The sequence below is a fragment of the Canis lupus genome, chromosome 7, assembly GCF_011100685.1.
Source record: "Canis lupus familiaris isolate Mischka breed German Shepherd chromosome 7, alternate assembly UU_Cfam_GSD_1.0, whole genome shotgun sequence".
NCBI lineage: Eukaryota > Metazoa > Chordata > Mammalia > Carnivora > Canidae > Canis > Canis lupus.
In genome coordinates, this window is record NC_049228.1 from 40,112,681 (window position 1) to 40,136,931 (window position 24,251).

At 41.8% G+C, this 24,251-nt stretch overlaps 1 protein-coding gene across 1 annotated transcript in view; it reads right to left on the bottom strand.

The window, feature by feature from the left end:
• Positions 1-7,953: 7,953 nt before the first annotated feature.
• FBXO28 (F-box protein 28) overlaps positions 7,954-24,251 on the bottom strand; it is a 33,597-nt gene continuing 17,299 nt past the window's right edge. Inside the window, exons 3-5 of the mRNA XM_038542887.1 lie at positions 22,843-22,981; positions 14,808-15,003; positions 7,954-12,495 (exon numbers count right to left, since the gene is read on the bottom strand). Of these exons, the coding sequence (XP_038398815.1) occupies positions 12,101-12,495; positions 14,808-15,003; positions 22,843-22,981 (730 nt within the window). The 3' untranslated portion in view covers positions 7,954-12,100. The remainder of the gene's footprint in view (positions 12,496-14,807; positions 15,004-22,842; positions 22,982-24,251) is intronic.

Consider the following 24,251-nt stretch of genomic DNA (forward strand, 5'->3'; position numbering starts at 1 on the left):
AAGGCTGCCAAGAACCGTGTGAGCAAGATTCCAGGTGGATTTATCCGAGCAGTGTGGTCATATCTGAGTCTTTGCATGTCTCTCTCAAATATGACATTCAAGCTAAACCCTTGATAATATAACCAGTGTTTCCTGTTGTGTCCTGTTACAAAGAGAACAGATTCTTACTGAACCTATGCAAATAACTACCTATATTGGCGTGAAAAGAATACTCAAGGAGATCCCTGGGTGGCTCAGCGGTTTGGCACCTGCCTTTGGCCCAGGATGTGATCCTGGAGTCCCAGGATCAAGTCCCACATTGGGTTCCCTACATGGAGCCTGCTTCTCCCTCTGCCTGTGTCTCTGCCCTCTCTCTCTCTCTGTGTGTCTCTCATGAATAAATAAATAAAATCTTAAAAAAAAAAAAAAAAGAAAAGAATACTTAAGAGTTTCTGAATTCTGGAGGGAATAGGTGCAGAGAACAGGTTAAATATTTCATCTTTGTTTACAAATCTATACTTTAGCAAATTGCTGTAAGTCACAGATAATTTAAGAGAAGACATTTCCTTAAGTTAGGAAGAATAAAACATTAAGCAGTCAGCAGTGTTTCAAACAAAAAGTAAAAAATTATAATCATCCTCATAAGTTCGTTCAGCCCCATACAACTTGCTCTGCTTGAAACCAGTTTTTCTATTAGTTCTGGAAATTATTTTTTACAATTTATTTTTTAGTAATCTCTACACCCTACACGGGGCTCAAACTCATGACTCCAAGATCAAGAGTCACATGCTCTACAGACTGAGCCAGCCAGGCACCCCAGTTCTGGAAATTTGTACCCAGTTTAGTTTTATGATTTTATTTTATTATTTTATTTTTTTAAATAAATTTTTATTTATTTATGATAGTCACACACAGAGAGAGAGAGAGGCAGAGACACAGGCAGAGGGAGAAGCATGCACCAGGCTCCACGCACCGGGAGCCCGACGTGGGATTCAATCCCGGGTCTCCAGGATCACGCCCTGGGCCAAAGGCAGGCGCCAAACCGCTGCACCACCCAGGGATGCCCTAGTTTTATGATTTTAAAGTTATCAGAAAAACTTGTACTTTTAGGGATGCCTGGGTGACTCAGGGGCTGACCATCTGCCTTTAGCTCAGGGTGTGATCCTGGGGTCTTGGGATCAAGTCCCACATCAGGCTCCCTGCGAGGAGCCTGCTTCTCCCTCTATGTCTCTACCTCTCTCTGTGTGTCTCTTATGAATAAATAAAATAATAAAATATTAAAATAAAAGGAGGGCAGCCCAAGTGGCTCAGCAGTTTAGCACCGCTTTCAGCCCAGGGTGTGATCCTGGAGACCCGGGATCGAGTCCCATATCAGTTTTCCTGCATGGAGCCTGCTTCTCCCTCTGCCTGTGTCTCTGCCTCTTTCTCTCTCTCTGTCTCTCATGAATAAATAAATAAAATCTTTAAAAATAAAATATAATTACATTTTAAAAAAAGAAAAACTTGTACTTTTTGAAGTCTTTTCCATGAATCTCTTTGAAGATGAAACATTTTGCAGGAACACTTTAGGAAAAGTACTGGAGTAAAACAACAAAATAACTTTTTAGTAATAGCCATTCTGACAGGTGTAAGATGACATTTCATTGTGGATTTGACTTCCATTTCCCTCATGGTTAGTGATATTGAGCATTTTTTATGTGTTTTTTGGCCATCTATATGTCTTCTTTTTCCTACCAGTTTCTGAATATCAACTTCTAATTCGGACCATTTCTGACCACAGAGCTACTCAAAAAATCCTTTCAAATGAGAGCGTGTGGATGGATAAGTCAGTTATGCATCTGACTCTTGATTTTGGCTCAGGTCACGATCTCAGGGTCATGAGATCAAGCCCTGCATCAGGCTCCGTGCTGAGTGTGGAGACTGCTTGGGATTCTCTCTGCCCTCTCGCTTTGCCCCTCTTCTACTCATGCACACACGCGTTCACTGTCTTCCTCTATTAAAACAAATATCCTTTCAAATGAAACTTATTACCATTCCCATCCCCACCTGACTTGTATTTTTCTGTATTTCCCCAGGCAATAATTTTCTTCAACTTATATTTTTAAGCCAAAGAATTGCCACCCTCCCTGCCCCCATGAAAACCTGATAAAAAGGGAGCTGCTATGGTTAAAGTATAAAAGTTGGCCAGACATAGACAAAAAATAACGGGCATTAACAGAAGCTGAAGGAAGCAGGAAATAGGGAGCTATTGTTTAATGGGTATAGAGTTTGTGTTTGATATTAGAAGAAAGTTCTAGCACTGGATAGTGATGATGGTTGTACCACACTGTGAATATACTTAATGCCAATTATACACTTAAAAATGGTTAAAATGGTAAAGTGTCTTTTTTTTATTTTTTATTTATTTATGATAGTCACACACACAGAGAGAGAGAGGCAGAGACACAGGCAGAGGGAGAAGCAGGCTCCATGCACTGGGAGCCTGATGTGGGATTTGATCCCGGGTCTCCAGGATTGCGCCCTGGGCTAAAGGCAGGCGCTAAACCGCTGCACCACCCAGGGATCCCTAAAGTGTCTTATGTATATTTTATCATACACACACACAATTGAAGAATAGAGACATCAGAGAAATGTGAGACACCACTAAAATAATCAATATACATGTAATGGGAATGTAGTCAAATTTTTTCAAAGAAAGAAATAATTGAAAACCACCCAGATATGCTGGAAAACATTATTCCCTACATCCAAGAAGCTCAGTGGACACCAAGCTCATGGATTTGGTGGAAAAAAGAAGAGATCAATGCCCAGACACATCATTATGTCATTTACATCAGTAAAATGCTGAAACACAAGGAGAAAATCTTGAAAGAGCAAGAGAAAAATGACTCATCACATACAAGGAGACCCCACAGTTGTCAACAGCTGACTCCTCCTCAGAAGCAATGAAGACCAGAAGGCAGTGGGATGGCATAGTCAATGTGCTGGTGGGGGGTGGGGGGAAGCATCCTGGCAACTAAGAATCTTATATCCAGCAAAACGATCTTTCAGATATGAAGGTAAATATTTCCAAATAAACATAAACTGAGAGAATTTGTTGCTCAAAGAGCCATTTGCTAAGAAATACTAGAGGAAGTTCTTCACACTGAGAGCAAATGACTCCAGAATATAACCAGAGGCCACTGGAAAAAATAAAAAGCACTAATAAAGGTAAGTAATTATAAAAGCTAGCATAAGCACTTATTTCTTCTACTTTCTTAATGATTTAAAAAGCAATTGTACAAAGCAATATGCATATAGTTGTATTGTTGGCCCGATAGCATATACAAATGTAAAATAATAACAACACATGTGATTGGAGCAAAGCTGCCTTGGAACAAGGAAATGAAACCAGATGGCAACTCAAATCCACAGAAACAAATGAAGAGAAATGAAAATGGTAAATAAAGCGAGTATAACAAAATCCATATACAGTCTCTCTCATCTTAGTTTCCTTCTGAGGCACAAAATTACATAAAGTAACAATTATAACTATTTAGGACTAGTAACATACACAGATGTAATATGTTTAACGATCATAGCACAAATTGGAGGAAAAGGAAATGGAACTATATAGGAGTATAAGGTTAGAATAAACTTGCAATATTTTGATAAGTTGTGTATGGTAAGCCCCTAGACCAACCATTATGAATTTAACAAAAACATGTAGTAGAAAAAAATCATTAAAGGAATTAAAATTTAACACAATTTTCATATAATGAAAATATTCACTAAATACAGAAGAAATCAGTAAGGAGGAATAGAGGGGGGAAAAGACATGAGACATAAGAAATAAAAGTAAGGGCAGCCCCGGTGGTGCAGTGGTTTGGTGCCGCCTGTAGCCTGGGGTGTGATCCTGGAGATGCGGGATCGAGTCCCACATTGGGCTCCCTGCATGGAGCCTGCTTCTCCCTCTGCCTGTGTCTCTGTCTCTCTCTCTCTGTGTGTGTGACTGTCATAAATAAATAAAATCTTAAAAAAGAAAGAAAGAAAAGTAAAACAGCAATAATTAATAAATCCAACTATATCAACAATAACATTAAATGTGAATGGATTAAGGAATCTAATAAAAAGGCAGAGATTGACAGACTAAATAAAAATATAAGCTCCAATAGAGATCTCCCTTGACTTCTGATAGGGTTATGTTGTAATAAACCCATAGTGAGTTAAAAATATAAACCATAAGTCAAAATACATTTGGGGCACCTGGCTGGCTCAGTTGGTGGAGCATGTGACTCTTGATCTTGGGGTTATAGGTTCAAGCCCCATGTTGGGTGTAGAAATGATTTTTAAAAATAATTTTAAAATATATTTAATATACCTAACCTACAGAACATCATAGCTTGGCCTTACCTAGTTTAAATGTGCTGAGAACACTCACGTTGGCCTATAGGTGGGCAAAACTACCTGTTTTATTTTTTATTTTTTTTAATTTTTATTTATTTATTTATTTATGATAGTCACACAGAGAGAGAGAGAGAGGCAGAGACACAGGCAGAGGGAGGAGCAGGACACAGGCAGAGGGAGGAGCAGGCTCCATGCACCGGGAGCTCGACGTGGGACTCGATCCCGGGTCTCCAGGATCGCGTCCTGGGCCAAAGGCAGGCACTAAACCACTGTGCCACCCAGGGATCCCAAAACTACCTGTTTTATAATAAAGTGTTGAATATCTCATGTAATTTATTGAATATAGCATACTGAAAGTGAAAAGCAGAGTGGTTGTATCAGTAGTTTACACCCACGATCACATGGCTGACTGGATGCTATGACTTGTTGCTTCTGCCCACCATCACAAGACAGTGTTGTCTCAGACAGGAAAAAATGAAAATTCAAAGTATGGTTTCTACTGAATGCATATTGCTTTCACACCACTGTAACGTCAAAAAATTGTTAGTTGAACCATTGTAAGTTGGGGACTGTCTATATAGAGTGACTGCAAAAGAGACACTTCAGATTCAGAGATGCAAATAACTCGAAAATAAAATAACGAGAAAAGATATTTCATGCAACCCAAGAAAGCTGAGTGGTTCTGCACATGCCAGACACAACAGACTTTAACATTGAGATAAAGGAGCACCTGTGTGGCTCAGGTGGTAAAGCGTCTGCCTTTGGCTCAGGTCATGACCTTAGGTTCCTAGGATGAAGCCCCATGTCGGACTCCCTGCTCTATGGGGAGGAGTCTGCTTCTCCCTCTCCCTTTGCTGCTCCCCCTACTTGTGCTCTCTCTCAAAAAAATAAATGAAATCTTTAAAAAAAAAATGAACAGAGATAAAGAGGGTCTTTTTCTAATGATAGCATAGCTGATAGAACTCAGGGGTCAGGACAATTCAACTATAATAGCTGGAGACTTGAATTTCCCACTTCCAATAGGGCAGAGAACAATCAGACAGGAAGAGAAGACTTGGAAACTCTATGAGCCCCCCAGATCTACAAAATATCTACAGAAGACTCTACACAAAACAGCAGGATACATATTCTTCCTGGGTACAACAGGAAATGTCCTCTCAGATACACCCCATTCTGGGTCATAAACTAAGCTTTGAAAAGTAAAGAGGTCTGCAATGATGGTATGGTTCCTGACTACCGGGGAATGAAATTTGTTTTTGTTTTGTTTTTTAAAGATTTTATTTATTTATTCATGAGAGACAGAGAGATGCAGAGACATAGGCAGAGGGAGAAGCAGGACCCCCGCAAGGAGGCTGATGCGGGACTTGATCCCGGATCCTGGGATCATGCCCTGAGCCAAAGACAGATGCCCAACCACTGAACCACCCAGGCGTCCCTGGGGAATGAAATTTGAAGTAAAAAATGGAAAGAAATTTGGGAAACTCATGTATATGTGGGAATTAATCAACACAGTCCTAAGTAACCAAGAAGTCAAAGTCACATAGAAAACCAGAAAATATTTGAGATGAATGGAAATTAAGACACAGTGCACAAAAAGTGGTGGAACTCCGCCCATCAGTGCTTCGAGGGAAATCTGTAGTTGTCAATGCCTCTCATTTTCCCCAATTTTGTTTTTACTGTGGTAACATACACACAACATAAATTTCCTGCCTGAACCACTTCAGTGGTATAAAGTCCATTTGTATTGTGCGATCATCACCACGAGCCAACTTCTGAACTGTTTCCCTCTTGCAAGATGGAAACTTTGCCCCTCACCGCTCTCCCCATCCCCTGGTAGCCATCATTCTACTTTCTGAGCCTAGATTTTGACGAATCCAAGTATGCTATATAATAAAGACAGTATTTGTCTTTATGTGACTGGCTTCTTTCACTGAGTAGGATGCCCACAAGGTACATCCATGCTGTAGCAGACGTCAGAATCTCCTTTCTTTTGAAGGCTGAATATATTCCATGGTATGCACACGCTGTCAGTGGACATGCTGGTGGTTTCCACATTTTAGCTATGGCAAATAGCTTCTATGAACACGGTATACTAATATTCTCTTCAAGACCCTGCTTTCCAATGCTTCTATATACCCAGACATGGCATGGCTAGGTCATGTGATCATTCCGTTTTTAATTTTTTTAGTGTTTGACAGTTTATTTAAAGGATATGATGAAGGATATGAATCAGTAGCCGATAGAATTGACGCACAGGGTTAGGCATGGGAAAGGGGCTTGGAACGTCCCCTCCAGCCACATTTCACAGGTTCACCAACCTAGGAGCTCAGATTTTTAATTTTTTTTTCTTCAGATTTTTAATTTTTTGAGGACTCACCAAACTGTTTTCCACAGCAGCTGTACCACTTTATTGCTGCCAACAGGGCAGGATAATTCCAGACTCTCCATCCTTGCCAATATTTGTGATTTTCTGTTTTTTGTTTTTTAAATTTAGTAGCCATCATAATAGATGAGAGGTGGCATCTCATTGTAACTTTGGTTTGCATTTCCCTAATGGGTGCTGATAAGCATGTGCTTCTTGGCCATTTGTATATATCCTCAGGAGAGATGTCTATTCAGGTCTTCAGTTTTAAATTGTTTGGTTTTTTGGTTTTGTTTTGTTTTGTTTTTTACTGCTGAAGTTTAGGAGTTCTCTATACGTTGTGGATATGAACTACTTATTAGATACACGATTTGCAAATAATTACTTCCATTTTGTGGGTGGTTTTTTAATTGTTGATAGTGTCTTCTGATGCAAACTTTAAGTTTTCTTGGAAGTCCAATTGGTGAGATTGATTTGTATGTTTTCATTTCATCGAAATTCTGAACATTGGTTTTAGAGCTGGAGGGAATTTTGAAAAGAGAATTGATGTTCGTCCCTGACAGGGCAAAAGAACTGGTGGTGAACACTCTTTTGAACTGATTGGCAACATATACTAGAGTACGGCAACTATGGACTTGTGTTGGTGGCTTCAGACCCCATCTACTGTTAGGACTGCCTCTTGTACAGGACTGCAGGTCCCAGAAGCCTTGAACGTGTTCCACCTGCATGCTTCGGATCAATCTATTGCCAAGAAACTTCAGGACAAAAGTTATCTTTTCCAAGCGCAGCCTTTTTGGGCTATTAAGTTCTTCTATGTGTTATTCTTGACAGTGGCAGTTTGGTCATTGACTGGTTCTAGTAGATGTATGGAATGTTCATCTATATATTTATTATTAAAACTAGAATTACTGTAATCTAGAGTCTCAAAGCTCCCCACTGGTTTAGGATGTAGTACAGCATGGTGGGAAGTACAGAAGCTTTGGCGGCAGGCAGGTCTGTGTTCAAATCCCACTTAGGCACTTGGTTGAATATTGTGAATGTGCAGCTTACCCCGTGTTCATGTTCCCTAGGGTGCACCTGCTTTCTAGGGCGGCTATGAAGACCAGGACCCGTGGAACACACACAACACATGGTGTTTCCGGAGGTGGTAGCTAGTTATAGCGGTGTTTGCTAGAAGTGGAGCTCCATCACCTTTTGTGCATGAAATACAAAGAAAACAAGTAGCGTTGGTTACAACACATTTATTTACGTACCCTGTTGTGTGAGCGGGAGGTGCTTTTCATTTCCAATAATTGAATTAGGTTATAACAATTAAAATTCCAGAAGGCAAACTAGTAACTCATTGTTGCTCATGAGCATAAGTAAACAGACATGGTACCACATAAGGAATTTCAAACACTTCTAAACTTTTGGTATAGCTTTGAATATGGACCGGTATACTTTGGCAATTGACCCAATAGATTTCCAATATGCTTCTAAAATCCCATGGTTCTCTCCAGACACAACAGGACAAGTTTAACTTTTGATTTTAGCAATTTAGCAATTATTCTGAGCAAGCTGGAAAAAGCCAACATTACTTGGGCCTATCATACTTGCCACAGATACAATGCACTATTAAAAATAAAATGGTGGGCAGCAGTTGACTGATTGCCAGTTTAATTTTTTTGATTGCTTCAGTATTTTTTGGAAAATAATTGATCCCTGATGGCAGGCTACTGAAGCTTGTCATTTCCGGGGTGTTTTAACTTACTAATCTTTTGTGGACTAGTTAAAGGGACTCAGATATTGAGAAGTTGGATGGCATTATCAGATTGGATTTCACATCATCTATTAGAAATAGCCAGTTACAAGCCAGGATCCTATGGGACATCTACCTTTCAGAATGCTTTTATTCCCGGCTCCAGATCGTACTTACATATTTTTAGAGGGTTGGATAGGTGTCAACAAATGGGTACACACCACTAGGGCAGGATGTAAGAATGTGCTGATCACCAAGAATGAGATTTTACATTACATTAAATTAAAATTCTATACTGTTGGAAACAGAGAAGATCGGGAGTTCCTAGATCCTAGAAAAATATTATGGCTAAGGAAATAGAGAACTCAGGAAAGGGATCCACCTCCAAGAAACTCTCTCAGTAAAACAGAATTAAGTGCCCTGTCTCAGGAAACAGTTTATTACTAATAAGGAACTGGGACATCATACATTGTTTCTTTGGAGACTAAAGTGCAGGCTATGAAATGGCATAGAAAACAATGCAAAAAATAGTGCAATCTCAAGGTGCCATGGTTTTTGCTTCTTACACATAGCCTCTGTTCATATGTCCATCTTATCTAAAAAAAAAAAAAAATCCAGCTATAGTGACACCTTTAGCTTATTTATTTAGTCATGACTTATACTGTTTGACCCACCTTTGGGGCTACATAGAATATTTCAACATGTTAACAAGTAGAATAGAGCATACATCTTGAAACTACTAAATAGAGATTAAGGCAAGCCCCTTATAATTCAGTACTCCAAAAACCACGTTTTACAAAGAAAACAAAAAAGAAAAAAGCTGCTTCTAAAACCAGTGGCTTTAGACCAGATGGCACCCCAATGGTTTTTAAAACAGTATGATTAATTAGTGAGTTTGTGTCTGCCCCATTATTTCCAGGCTCTGTACAGCAAAATAGGAGCTTGAAAAGCAGCAGGTTCTGTAATCTCATGTCCTGAAATCATTTGTATTTCAGATTATGTGAAAACCAGACCAAATCTGTGTGGGAGAGATGTGGAGGGCCCTGTGCCTGTGAGGCAGGGGCAAGTCCCCTTGTGTCTGGGTCAGTGGTGCTGGACCATAATCAATTCACAAGTGGGAGTGGACCTGTCAGCACAGAAGTCTCTGAAAAACAGCCAAGGAAGATGACATGGGTGACTCAGGGACTCTTAATCAAGGACAACATGACGCTAACAGCACTGAAACCCCTGGGGTCTAACCCTCAGGTGAGATGGCTCCTCCTCAGGGGCTCATCCACAATTGACATGTCAGTTTCAGTTGGTCAAAATAATTTGTGATTTGTCAAACCCTAAATCCCACTATGTGATCCAAAAGTTAAGTGTAAGAGCTATTGAATCGGTCAAGGCCACAGCCTCACACGATTTTTGGCAAGACGCCTTAAGGAAGATTAAGACTTGAATGGACAACCGTAGTGCGTACAAGTGGGGCCCATGGACCTTATGGACAGTGACACGTGTATCCTGCAGAAACCTGGATTCCGAAACTCAAAATCTACCTTCTGATGGTGTGAAAGCCAAATACTCATGTTAACGAATGGAAGACTCTACATACATTTGGGTATCTATGTGTGGTTTAAAAAGCAATCCAAGAAAGTGGAAATAATTTATTAACAACTGTTAGTCATCTGAGGTCCTATCCCTTTGATGCATTAAGGATCCTACTTTGTAAACCTGTAAACATGTTACCTGGTTACTCTAGCATCTTCCTATTACCAGGAAGGCGGAATATTAACAGCCATGAGTACTCCAGCAGGCCTGCTCCAGAGTCAGGACAATATGGCTCAATCCTAGGATTACAAAAATGACACCTGCCAAGAAAACAAGTTCCAGACGGGGACTTTTATGGATGACCTTGGCTGACAAATGTTTTTTGGAAATTGTTTATTTTAAAATTACCTTCCCAACAAACCATGAAACACTTGGATGTTATATGGTTTTTTTCACTGAAAACATACTACATTGTAAATGGGAGTTTCCAAGCCAGACAGAGAATTGATCAAAATCTAAGGACAGTATTATGTAAGGAAAATATTAAAAATGGGTAAGAAAAAGTTTCATTTGGTGAGGTGATGTCATGGTGGGCGGATAAAAAGGGCGGCAACCTTGTGCTTTTGTTCCACTAAGGTACTTACCCAAACCTTAGGTTTCATGCAGGTGTCAAACTCCCACCTGGACAGGGGTCATTTCCTATATTACACCTAAGCCTATTTGAAATAACTGAAGCCCAAAGCAACAGTTGGTAAAAGTTGATAAAAGAACTTATCAAATAATAACTACATAATTTAGTACATGAAAATAAAATGAGGACAGTCATCGTTGAATGCCTCAAAAATATCCACCTGGGGAAAGTAACCACTGCACACGATTTGGAGGTGCTTAAAGTGACCGCTTAGAAGGGTGAACAGTGCAAGACATGCTTTTCCAGTTACACGCTCAAAACAGGAGTGCAAACGAAATTAAAGCTTTGTTTAAAGTTGTAGAATAAGGAAAGCTTGAAACTAATATTTAAATGCTTCCCTCAGGTCATCCCCCAGAAACAAAACGATCAAAATGCTTTCTCAGAGTACGCTTTTCTCCAACAAGCTTTCTTTCAATGGCAACACTGCAGCCCACGGCTGAATCCCCTACTCATACCCGCAGTGGTGAGGAAGGGACGCTACACCAGTCACCAGAGGTCCGACACTGATAGAGCCTGGGAGTTTGGGGTTCTGCCTCGGCCCATGTACCTGAACCCTAACGAAAACAGATGGGCTTCCATGCTCCCTGTTCCTGTGAAAGCAGAGGACAAACGGTCTGACAAATGCCTCCCTGGAGGCAAGCTGTCGTGGTGGTAGGAGATGTCAGGCGCTCTAATAAACTAATGCTGCTCTAAAAAGTGGAGAAGTATAGAGGTTCAAGGTCCATACCAGTGCAAGAGCTTCTTAAGTGAGCTGACTAGGCAATGCATGCATCCATGCAAATGGAGGACATGGCCCCAGAAGAGAAATGAAAACATGTATATAACAACTGGATAAGTCCCTTGCCAGTAGTTTATAAAAATAGATAGTCAATACTGTAGAGGCCCCTTCTACAGCCAACACTATGGAAGTCCGTTTTAGTTACCCATTACTTTGATACCAAAAAGCATTTACTACTTTTCAGACATTCCAGACAAAGGTCACTTATAACAAAAAGTCAACTTTTTTTTTTTTTAAACAAGATATTGTCCATTTAAAAAGTAGGTCTTTTCTTTCAAGTGAAACAGGACATTTTTCTGTATTAAACTTAACTTCTAGTCTGTCCAGACTGGTTTGTTTCAGATCCTTCTGTAATGTGCATATATGCAGAAACAAATAAACTTACTTTAGACATTATCTGCACAGAAAAAAGTTAACTCCTCAAAACATGATAGAACAGGTCTGGTTAGTACAAATCTATTGCAAAGTAAAAAGATTCTGTGCATCAGTTCAACTGGGAGAAGCAGGAAGAGTCCAAGCAGGAGTCGTGCTCCTTCCGAAGGCCTGGCAGCCTGGGGGGCACCGAGGCTCCCAGGTCCTGCAGGCAGAACCACTCAGCTGCTGAGCACGTCTTCCTCTGGCGCTGGAAACACTCCCCCTTTACTTTCTATTCCGGAGACGCTTTGATTTCCTAAGGGAGTCTATGGCTTCTGCTGCCTTCTTCCGTTTCCGAGGAGACTCTTCGTTGGCCCCTGACCCAGAGGAGCTCCCCACCGCACTCTCCATGACCTCCCGCAGTTTGCGCTCCAGCTCCGCCAGCCGTGCGTTCTGTTCGCCTATGATCTGGGTCTGCTCCAGCAGTTTCTGGTCCTGGTCCTGAAGTTGCTTCTGCTGCTCCTGCACTTTGGTGCGAAGCTCAGAGATCTCGCGCCTGAGAACAGTCACACCAGCGCCGTTGGTCTTGACCTGCTGCTGGAGTTTGGTGACCTCTTGTCTTGAGGGGTTCTGCTTGGAGAAGAGCTGCATCGTCGTGAGGGCTGCGGAAGGTCCTGGAACTGTGGAGACACAGTGTTAAATGGTCCATCAATCACTCAAAATGTCTCACTACCAGTAAGACTTCCGTCATGAAACTTACTCTGAAATAGAATGCCCTTAAAACATCACTTCAGATAATGTTCTCTCTGCAATCTACTTGGTTGAATGGATTAATCAGACAGCCCTGTCTTAGGAGTAAAGGAGTCTGAATTCTGATGCTTGGGTTCATCTGGCATCGTGTGGATTGCCAGTAATGGAGAACAACGTTTAACGGCATAAACTTGGACTAAAATATAATAAAACATTTTCAAGACCTACTAAGAAAACACTAGTAAAATTAGACTATTTTCTATCTTATTTCACAGGAGCAAACATAAACATTTGTTTTATAAGCACAGGCCTATTATGCCCTTAAGTTCTTTCAGCACTTAGCTCTATGCAAGAGTTTCAACTTTAGCCAGACAGGGAGGGATACCATCAAACAGTGGGTTACGTCACATACGATGACCACAAAGAATCTCCCATGTGACGCAGGAAGAAGGCTTTGGAATCATTCTGTTATAGGAATAAGAGAAGGTAACATTGGCATAAAAATCACTGCCATAAACTAATAACCTACTTTTTAAAAACTAAAAGAATTTTTTTTTAAAGATTTTATTTATTTATTCATGAGAGACACACACACACAGAGAGAGGCTGAGACACAGGCAGAGGGAGAAGCAGGCTCCATGCAAGGAGCCTGATGTGGGACTTGATCCTGGGTCCCCAGGATCACACCCTGGGCTGCAGGCGGCGCTAAACCGCTGCGCCACCGGGGCTGCCCAAAAACTAAAAGTCTTCTAAAAGAACCAGATGAATCCATTTATACCCTAAACCCATCATGACAGTTTTCTCTTTATACATATAAAGAACCAGATTATTTCCTGCACCAATGCATTCTTCCTTCTCTCTCTGCTTACCTTCATCTAATTTCCACTAACACATCAAGGCTTAGATCAATTCTTCTTATTTCTTGTGAACTCTCAATGAGACCAGTCAACAAGGGTTCTAGCTTCCTTAAGATCCTTTCTCTGCTATTCATTAGGCATTTCCATGGACCCTTCTTTAAAAGATTTCTCTTACCAATGACCATTTAACTTTGAGTCTGGATATGTCTTACCTTTTGACATAATAAGGTCCTTGAGATCAAACACCATGTATTACACTTCCTTTTAGTCTCCACAGTACAAAGTACAGTGCTGTGCGCATAATAGGTACTCAATAAATAACTGACGTATTAATGCCGAGATGCTGTAGGCTTTATTATTCAATTACAGAAAGCCACTTGGTTACCCTACTGAGCATTCCAGGAAGCTATCTAATCCAAACAAAACAAAAAGTCTTACTAAAAACTTTTTCCTGATTTAAAGTATTTGCAAGGGTTGAAGATATTTTTAACAATTTAGTCTTTCAGTAGATAAAGGCACAAATCCCTCGGCTCTGATACACTTTTGCAAAATAGCTACCACAGAAGCAGTGATTGCGCTCAAAATAGCTTTATATACCCTGTTTTTTAAAGTAGGAGCCAGACACTCTAGGGGCTGAAATATTAAGTGAATATTCCATGAATAATTTTGGGGGGTTTTATCTGGTATATTTAATTCTGTTTTGGCATAACGGATATTAGCCAGACAGAATCAGCATTAAAAAAAAAAAAAACCCAAAAACAAACAAAAAGCCAACAACAACAAAAAAACAAAAAACAACCACCCAAAAAACCCCACCCCAAACAACACCAACAACCCACAAAACCACCCATACATATATATGGCTTTTAGCCCAGAAATTCTTTTTTTTTTTTTTTTTTTTTAAAGATTTTATTTATTTATTCATGATAGTCACACAGAGAGAGAGAGAGAGGCAGAGACACAGGCAGAGGGAGAAGCAGGCTCCATGCACCGGGAGCCCGATGTGGGATTCGATCCCGGGTCTCCAGGATCAGCCCCGGGCCAAAGGCAGGCGCCAAACCGCTGCGCCACCCAGGGATCCCTAGCCCAGAAATTCTAACAAATTTATTGTAAGTCCGTAGTTGTGGATATATATAAAGATTTAGCCACGAGATTGTCCTTCAAAGAGTTTAAACACTGAAACTAAAGACAAATGTGCTCAACAGTAGTGGATCAGTTATACATGTTATGGTCTGTAATCAACCTGTCATTAAAAATCATGTTGCAAATACATATTTACAGATACAGAAAAGGTGACAATGTATGATTAAGTGGGGGTGGGGGAGAGCAAGTTATGAAACTATATATGAATGTTACTTTAAATTGAACATAAGAACAAGAGCTACCTGGAGGAGAGCCCATGAGTCTTCCAGACACATCTGATCCTGGTAACTTTCTCTTGAGAATGGGCACGATCTTCTCATCGAAGTACTCCATTGCCATGGAGGAGATGTCCCTTAACTCCTGAAGTACCTCATGGGCTCGCTGAGGGGCTCTGGTAGAATTGACATATCTCAACACACGATAAATCTCATCGATCACCTAAAATAAGGAGTTCTCATTAGCACTTCCAATTCTGTGTTTAGAAAAAAATTGCTAAATAGGGAGAGAAGTGACAGCTTATTTTGCAATCCCTGTAAAGACCTATGGGGTGAACAACACCGTCTGTAACGCACAGCTTTTGGCTTGTTGAAATTCTTTGTGAGTTTCACAAACATATTTATTAGGATTTTCTGTAGCAGGTGCTGAGGCTAAGGAATCAGGGTGAATAAAAATACAGCTCTTGCTCTGATGGAAATCACAATGTAAGGGAGCGACAGGTTGTGTTACAAAGTGTTGGTATGAGCTGCTAGAGAAGCCTTAGGACTAAACAATGATACTGAATTCTGTCTGCGATGATGGGGAGAAGAACTGACCCAAAGCCCTGGGACCCAGCTCAATTTCCTGCTCTGGGACGAGGTGTTCTGGCCTCCAAGCTTTTCTTTCTCTTAAGACTTGCTATGGATTGGAATGAAGAGGGGAGGGGCAAGATGGCGGAAGAGTAGGGTCTCCAAATCACCTGTCTCCACCAAATTACCTAGAAAACCTTCCAATCATCCTGAAAATCTAGGAATTCGGCCTGAGAATTAAAGAGAGAACACCTGGAATGCAACAGTGAGAAGAGTTCGCGCTTCTATCAAGGTAGGAAGACGGGGAAAAAGAAATAAAGAAACAAAGGCCTCCAAGGGGGAGGGGCCCCGCGAGGAGCCGGGCTGAGGCCGGGGCGAGTGTCCCCAGGACAGGAGAGCCCCGTCCCGGAGGAGCAGGAGCTGCACCAACCTTCCCGGGCGGAAAGGGGCTCGCAGGGAGTTGGAGCAGGACCCAGGAGGGGGGGGGGATGCCCTCGGGCTCCCCGGGACAGTAACAGCAACTGCGCGCCCAGGAGAGTGCGCCGAGCTCCCTAAGGGCTGCAGCGCGCACGGCGGGACCGGCGGGACCCGGAGCAGCTGGAGGGGCTCGGGCGGCGGCTCCGCAGAGGGGGCTGCACGGCCCCGGGAGCAGCTCGGAGGGGCTCGGGCAGAGGAAGAGGCTCCGTGCGGAGGGGGCTGCGCGGTTCCAGGAGCAGCTCGGGGTGCTCGGGCGGCGGCTCCGCGGAGGGGGCTGCGCGGCCCGGGAGCGCGAATCCACCAGCGCAGGCTCCGGAGCACAGGGCGCCAGGACACAGCTCAGGATCCCGCCTCCCCCAGGACAGGCAGAGGCTGGGAGGGCCCAGGACAGCAAGGACGCTCCTGCCCCAGCTGAGCAGATCAGCGGCCCCGCCCCGGAGCCTCCAGGTCCTGCCGACGGAGAGCTCCAGAGTTCCTGCGGGGGCTGAATCCAGGGCTCCAGAGCTGCCCCGCCACTGGGGCCGTTCCTCCTGCGGCCTCACGGGGTAAACAACCCCCACTGAGCCCTGCACCAGGCAGGGGCACAGCAGCTCCCCCAACTGCTAACACCTGAAAATCAGCACAGCAGGCCCCTCCCCCAGAACACCAGCTAGACTGACAACTTCCAGAGGAAGCCAAGGGACTTAAAGTACACAGAATCAGAAGATACTCCCCCGTGGTTCTTTTTTGTTTGTTTGTTCTGTTTTGTTTTGTTTTGCTTTTTGATTTGTTTCCTTCCCCCACCCCCCTTTTTTTCTCCTTTCTTTTTCTTTCTCTTCTTCTTCCCTTTTTTTTTCTTTTTCGTTTTTTTTTCTTCCTTTTTTTTCTCTTTCTCTTTTCTTTCCTTCTTTCTCTCCTCTCTTTTTCTCCTTTTCCCAATACAACTTGCTTTTGGCCACTCTGCACTGAACAAAATGACTAGAAGGAAAACCTCATCTCAAAAGAAAGAATCAGAAACAGTCCTCTCTCCCACAGAGTTACAAAATCTGGATTACAATTCAATGTCAGAAAGCCAATTCAGAAGCACTATTATACAGCTACTGGTGGCTCTAGAAAAAAGCATAAAGGACTCAAGAGACTTCATGACTGCAGAATTTAGAGCTAATCAGGCAGAAATTAAAAATCAATTGAATGAGATGCAATCCAAACTAGAAGTCCTAACGACGAGGGTTAACAAGGTGGAAGAACGAGTGAGTGACATAGAAGACAAGTTGGATTGGAATGAAGTCTCCTCGGGTCCCCCTCTCCTGCGATCACCAAAGGGGAGCAAGAGACCCCTTTTCACCTTAAGGGTCATCACAATGGGGAGACACAAGTGTAACAGACATGAGAAAGAAACAAAGTTCTGACCACCTGGTTCCTTTTTTTTTTTTTTTTTTTCTTGACCACCTGGTTCCTAATGCTCTTGCTGCACTGGTAGCTGAGCCTTCCCTGTACATTTTGGCCCTCAGCTCTAACCCTGAGAACTGAAAAATTACACCTGTAAACTAACTTGTACCACATTCTTATCTTTACTGATTTTGGCCTTTTAGATACAGCCTCAAAGCAAGGCATCTCTCCATTTGCTCAAGTCTTCAATTAAGAAAGTTAATGTTTCTAAATTTTACTAGAGAGAGAGAGAGAGATTAGGTTTAGTCAAGTGGTTGATAATCCAAGTTTTCAATAAAATTAAAAACAATGTCTTTCCTCTTTCCAAAGTTTTTTTTTTTTTTTTTTAAGATTTTATTATTTATTCATGAGACACATACACACACAGAGGCAGAGATACAGGCAGAGGCAGAAGCAGGCTCCCAGCAAGGAGCCCTATGTGGGACTCAATCCCAGCTCTTAGGATCACGCCCTGAGCTGAAAGCAGATGCTCAATGGCTGAGTCAGGAGTCCCGTCTCTCCAAGTTACACTCAAAGGACAAGATGGAGGAGAAACTAACATGGCACCTGAGAACCACACTGCTTCTACCACTCGAGTTACTTATGGTTGCAATGGCACATATTAGAAAAGCATGGTATCTACCCAATTTTCAAAATATTTCAACCCCCTCAGTGGGTTTAATTACTTTCTGAAAATTACTGTAGCAGCAAGAATGTAATGGTGTGATAAGTCTTGAGTCTACTGGAAAGATCACACACTTTAAGGCTGGGCACTAAATTTCTTTTTTTAATAGCTTGTGATTTTCTACTTCTCAGATCATTCCTTCAATTTTTTAAAAGTTTTATTTATTTTCAAAAATAATTTCTATTCCGAATGTGGGCCTTGAACCCAGGACCTCAAACCTCAAGGTCAAGAGTCACACGCTTCAATGACTGAGCCGACCTGAGTGCCCCTGGCCACTCAAACTCTTAGTGGCTGTTTCTATAGCTTTCAAATGTGCTGCGTGCTGATCCTACCTGAGCCTGAGGTGATAATATTTTAAAAAGTATGGTACCAACCAGATATGGTGAGTGAGCACTGCATCCCTAATGCTGGCAGCTCATGTTAACTAGCACAGACATGCTATGGATACGGCTGCAGTCTGTGGACTCTTGTGAGAGAGAATTTCTATTTTATGTCACTTGTTGAGCAAAGTTCCAAAGAAAAAACTGAACCTCTTTGTCCTCATTTTTTCTCACTTTCCACCTTTTTGTTCTACTTGAGATCTCAACCTTCCCTTCTACTCCTTTTATTTAATTCAACACTTCTTCCATATTTAAGAAATTTAAGTTCATTTAAAAACTTCTGTATTTTGGGGATGCCTGGGTGGCTCAGTGGTTGAGCGTCTGCCTTTGGCTCAGGGTGTGATCCTGGGGCCCAAGATCGATTCCCACATCAGAGTTCCTGCATGGAGCCTGCTTCTCCCTCTGCCTATGTCTCTGCCTCTCTGTGTCTCTCATGAATAAATAAATAAAATCTTAAAAAAAAAAAAAAAAACTTGTTATTTCTATGTGGCACATGTTTGACTCTATCCTTTTTTCTCTTAGAATATTAGTCATGGTTTCTTCTCTAAGGCTTATATCCTTGAATGGTTTTCTCAAAGATGTCTTCCCCCATTTGTGTTTCATATTAGTCTGATGATTCTCTGCTAGTATTTAAGAACCCAGCACAGAGACAGCTCACCAAAACCCCCTGCTTAGCCCAGATGGTGGGAGGGGTGGGGGTGGAGGAAGAGGGGCAGGGCAGGGACATCGTGAAAGGGGCATCCGGAAGGAACCCACGTTCTTCAAAAATGTGGAGATCAGGGTATACCAAGGCTGCACAGAAACTGCCCCATTAAGGAGGATACAGAGTCTAGCACAGCACTGGATGGGGCTCTGGACTGAGAGAGGGGCCACTGTATCAAAGTCACACTTCCTAATTTGGTAACCATGCTGCAGCTCAGTTAGAAAATGCTTACTCAAGAAATACATAAGAATATTTAAGAATAAAGGGTCACAGTTATCTCCACCATTTTCAAATGATTCAGAAAAAATACAACACATACTTACAGTGAGAATAAAAGCAAATGGGACGAAAGGTAAATAACTGTGGGATCTGGATAAAAGCCTATGAAAGATCCTCATACTACTCTTGCAGTTTTCATGCAAATGTGAAATTGCATCAAGAAGTTACCAAAAAAAGAGAAGAGATTACATAATGCCACACTGCCATCCTCTCCCCCTACTCCCTCCCCATCCGCCATCTCCCTGGCCAAAACATTAAAAACTAACCAACAAAACCTAATTTGCAGATTTTAGGTTTGTTCAGGAACATCTGGACTTGTGACCTTGCATAATTACTTACACTGAAAACCCTGACTCTTGGGAACGCCTGGGTTTCACATTCCTAAGCAGGGCCACAAGCAGTGCTGAAGAACAGGCCTTACCTACATCTTCCTTCATCACTCTATTTCCCAGGACAGTCAGTTGGGACTGTCCCACACACTCCATGTGTGTTTCAGTATGTGTGAGATGCCACATGGACCCTCAACTGACTGTAAAAAGTGTGACTTCTCTGTCAGAAGACTTGAAAAATGTATAGAGGAGTGAGCTAGACACCCACAGCCTCCAGGTTCTGAGAGAAGATGGACGGAACGGCCACACGTGGTCAGGTTGGCAGCAGAGGCCCTACTGGACCTGCACTGTTTCTGTAAATAAAGGTTTATTGGAACATGGGCACACTCGTTTATTTCCCCACATGCTGTCCACTGTTTCTCAGAGCTGAGGAGATATTATGAGCATAGCTCATATAAGCTATGTTTACCATAGATGTAAATTCTAACAAAACCACAAAAATGTGTTCTCCTATGAAGTATGAAAGTTCCTGAACTTTTGAGTAAAATCCAGAAGCAGGATCTGGTGGGACAGAAGAATTACCTAACATAGAAACCATATACCAGATCAAGATTAGATATTATACGGAGAGAGAATTATTTTATAGAACATACTCAGGCACGTGTGATTAAGTGCCGCGGCCTTCAGTTCTGAAGACAGAATGTGAGCAGTTTAAGGCTGAGAAGTACAGAAAGGGAGCAATCATAAAGCAACCCCAATGCTGCAGAGTGTGTTAAGTAAGCAGTTTTATTTTTGACTAAACAAGCTAAAAAGTACCAGCTACATGAGAATAAAAAAATAACATTCAGGGTGGTGCCTGCTGGCTCAGTAGAGCAGGCAACTCTTGATCTCGGGGTCATAAGTCTGAGCCCCACGCTGGGCTCAGGGATTACTTAATTAAAAAAAAAAAAAAAAGAAAAAAGTAATATTTTGAGTATACACAGTGTTTGTTATTTTAGGCAAAACATAAGCTATAAAAATGGCCCTTTTAAGAAACAAAGCAATTCAAGATGAATTAGGTGTGATTAAAGAACAAAAATTAGGGATCCCTGGGTGGCACAGCGGTTTGGCGCCTGCCTTTGGCCCAGGTCGCAATCCTGGAGACCCAGGATCGAATCCCACATCAGGCTCCCTGCATGGAGCCTGCTTCTCCCTCTGCCTATGTCTCTGCCTCTCTCTCTCTGTGATGACTATCATAAATAAATAAAAAATTAAACAAACAAACAAAAAAAACCAAAAATTATTTCTGGGTTTTTTTGGTGGGGTTATTTTCAGGGTTACAGGAGAAAACCAAGGGTGAGTTTTTGTGAAGACAAGGGTACTCTTAAGGGAAAATGGAAGAAAACACTGAAGACGATAACCAGGCAATCAGAAGGCTCAAGTGAAGCTTCTGTGAAGTCACGTCAGCTGGCTGGGCCCGTGTTCTTACCGACGGGACAGGAACAGACCAGACCTTCCACGGCCGTGATGGGAAGGACATGAGTCAGTGCACATGAGTGTGCTCCGAGAATCACAAGTATTTCACGAATCTAAGATGAGAGCAAGGACAAGGGACAGGGATAGGTCTGTATTACATGCGAGGCTGGGTACAAAATCCCTTCCCAGCTGCTCCTCCACCGAGGGCACAGTGAGGGTTCTGGCTGAGGAGCTGCCTAGAGTTGATGCCGCAGTGACCTGCAATACCTTCAAAACTGAACAAGTTCTAAAAAACAAAAACAAAAACAAAAAACAAAACAAAAAAACTGAACAAGTTCTCCACACCTGCGGCCTTGGTTTTGTTATTTCGGTACCAAAATTAACATGTGAGTCAACAAAGACTTGCAAAAAACCCCAGCAAAGCTCGATTGGATTTGACCCTATTTGTTAAGACAGCAAAGAGCAGCGTTCCAAGTATGTGGTCCTGATCACCCAGAATGGAGATTGGCCACTTCTGTAAAGGCCATGTATGAAGTTGCTCAGGCTTTGCAGGCCACGTGGACTTAGCACAAACTACTCCACTCTGGTTCCTAAAGACTGGCTGAATTGTTTTTGACGTTATGGAATTGTGTTTCCTAAATATTCACATTCCTAACAATGAGATATGGGTTAAAAACCATGAGGCTGTAGGGGACAACCTATACTAGTTCAGTCAACCTCCCAGGAATACTTGAGAGTTGAGGCCTATCAATCAGATTTGGATACAATCTGGCATAAGAATCAGAATCTGAAGTTGCCAACTGGTCACCTTTTAAAGTTAAGTACCCTTCAGAAGAATTTGTAACCAAAAGGATGAAAGTGAGATATATTGAAGAATATTTTAAATAAAATAAGAAACAGGATACCCCACCAATAAACCTCACAGAAAACTGAAGACAGAGGATGTATATAGAAAATATTGCCAGTGTTAATTATCTACAGAAATAACATAAAGCTAACATTCGACTTTTTTCTAGGACTTGCTTAGTTCTGACCACATTAAATGGAATCTTCTGCCAGTATCAAGTAAGTAGCAAAAGGACCTTTCAATGCATCTCTACTTCTTCCACATACGATACACACAGATTTCATCTGAATTTATTCCCAATTCAAGAAGCAAGATACTACACATGTAGTATGCTGAGTGCTGGGGCCTTCAGGACTTGGTGACGGTCAATCTGCCACCATAGACTGCCTTCTGTGTTCATCACCACTATTCCTGCACTGCTATCCCGTATCTACACCTGCCTGATCTGGAAGGACCCAAGTCGTTCTCATGAAACACTTCTCACACGAAACAAACATCAGCTTGTCCCTCCTACTCCATCTCCCCCAAATCAGAACAATCCTAATCGCAAGGATAATACCTGTAAACTTGCTCACTGTCCATCCTAAACAAAGAGTAAAAGCCCACAAATGGGTTCTTTAGTAGGAACTCTTTTTTTCCCTTCATATTTATGGAAATAGCTTATTACCTGGAATAGAGGATGAATTCCTAACAAGCTTTTCTAAAGAACAGCAGGGCTTCTACTGCATGTTTCACAATGAGGTCTTTCAAAATGGAGATCACACAGAATATGGCTTTCTCTACCAGCTTCTCTACAGAAGCTGAACAAAGCCATTCACAGGAACTCATTCCAGAGAAGTAGAACAATTCTGACAGGTAAACAACTGCTTTAGAGTAATTTCGGTTTAAGCAGTGCAATCCAGCTGTTTTAGGTAAGCAGTTCTATTTTACCTTTCCTGGGATGAAGCAACAGAGATTGGAATCCACATACTTCATGAAAGTCATATTTAACAGTGAGAGCCTTGTTTCAACAGCAGCAAGGATGTCTGCGTGACGGGCTAACGAGTGGTTTCTTCTTTCTGACTCCCTCCTATGGTAAGAAAAAGCAACCATGAAAGAAGTACTGTGAATGAAAATGGTAAGCAACGAAAATGCCTTTAATGGGATTTCTAACAGTCTAACATAGACGGTTAATTCTGATATCTACAACTGGGTCATAATTTAACTGTAACGATCATCAAATTGCTATGTCCAGAAATCCCTCCCAAGGACTAGTACTCACTGATAAATTATTTGGGGGAGAAAAAAAAAATCTTTGTTTTTTGTTTTGGCTGTATCAGACCTGAGGGCTATTTGAATTAGAAAAATCAGAGAAATGAAAGAATTATGCAGGGATGTGTGGACAAGGAACTATGTTTTTACCCATAAAAGCAGCTCACTTAAACTTTTATTTACTTTATTTTTTATTTTTTCTCATTAAACTTTTGTTTTAATGGGTCTCAAAATTCTGTGACCGATTTTTGGTCAAGTTGTTTCCATTAAAAAGTACTGATTTTAAAAACTAATAACTTAAAACTGCCACACATGCAAAAAAAAAAAAAAAAAAACAAGAAAAACAAATGGTCTACAAAACATTCTCCTTTCCTTCTGAAGGTTTTAGGGTGCATTGTTATCATTAACCAGTCTTTTACTATTAAACTTAAATGGCCAATTGACACAAACAGTTCTGAGACCATTCTTCCACCACTGATAAGACTGGGGTGGCAGGTATTGGGGATAATATTCATTTAGCCTTCTGAGCTTTCTGGGCAGACTTGGTGACTTTGCCAGCTCCAGCTGCCTTGTCCACTGCTTTGATGACACGCACAGCAACCGTCTGTTTCATGTCACGAACAGCAAAACGGCCCAGAGGAGGATAGTCAGAGAAGCTCTCAACACACATAGGTTTGCCAGGAACCATATCAACAATGGCAGCATCCCCAGATTTCAAGAACCTGGGACCATCTTCCAGCTTCTTTCCAGAACGACGATCTATCTTTTCCTTCAGCTCAGCAAACTTGGCAAGCAATGTGAGCTGTGTGACAATCCAGCACAGGTGCATATCTAGCACTGATTTGGCCTGGATGGTTCAGGATAATCACCTGAGCTGTGAAGCCAGCTGCTTCCATTGGTGGGTCATTTTTGCTGTCACCAGCCACGCTGCCACGACGAACATCTTTGACAGATACGTTCTTGACACTGAAGCCCACACTGTCCTCAGGAAGAGCCTCACTCAAAGCTTCATGGTGCATTTCCACAGACTTTACTTCAGTTGTAACACTGACTGGAGCAAAGGTGACACCATACCAGGCTTAAGAACA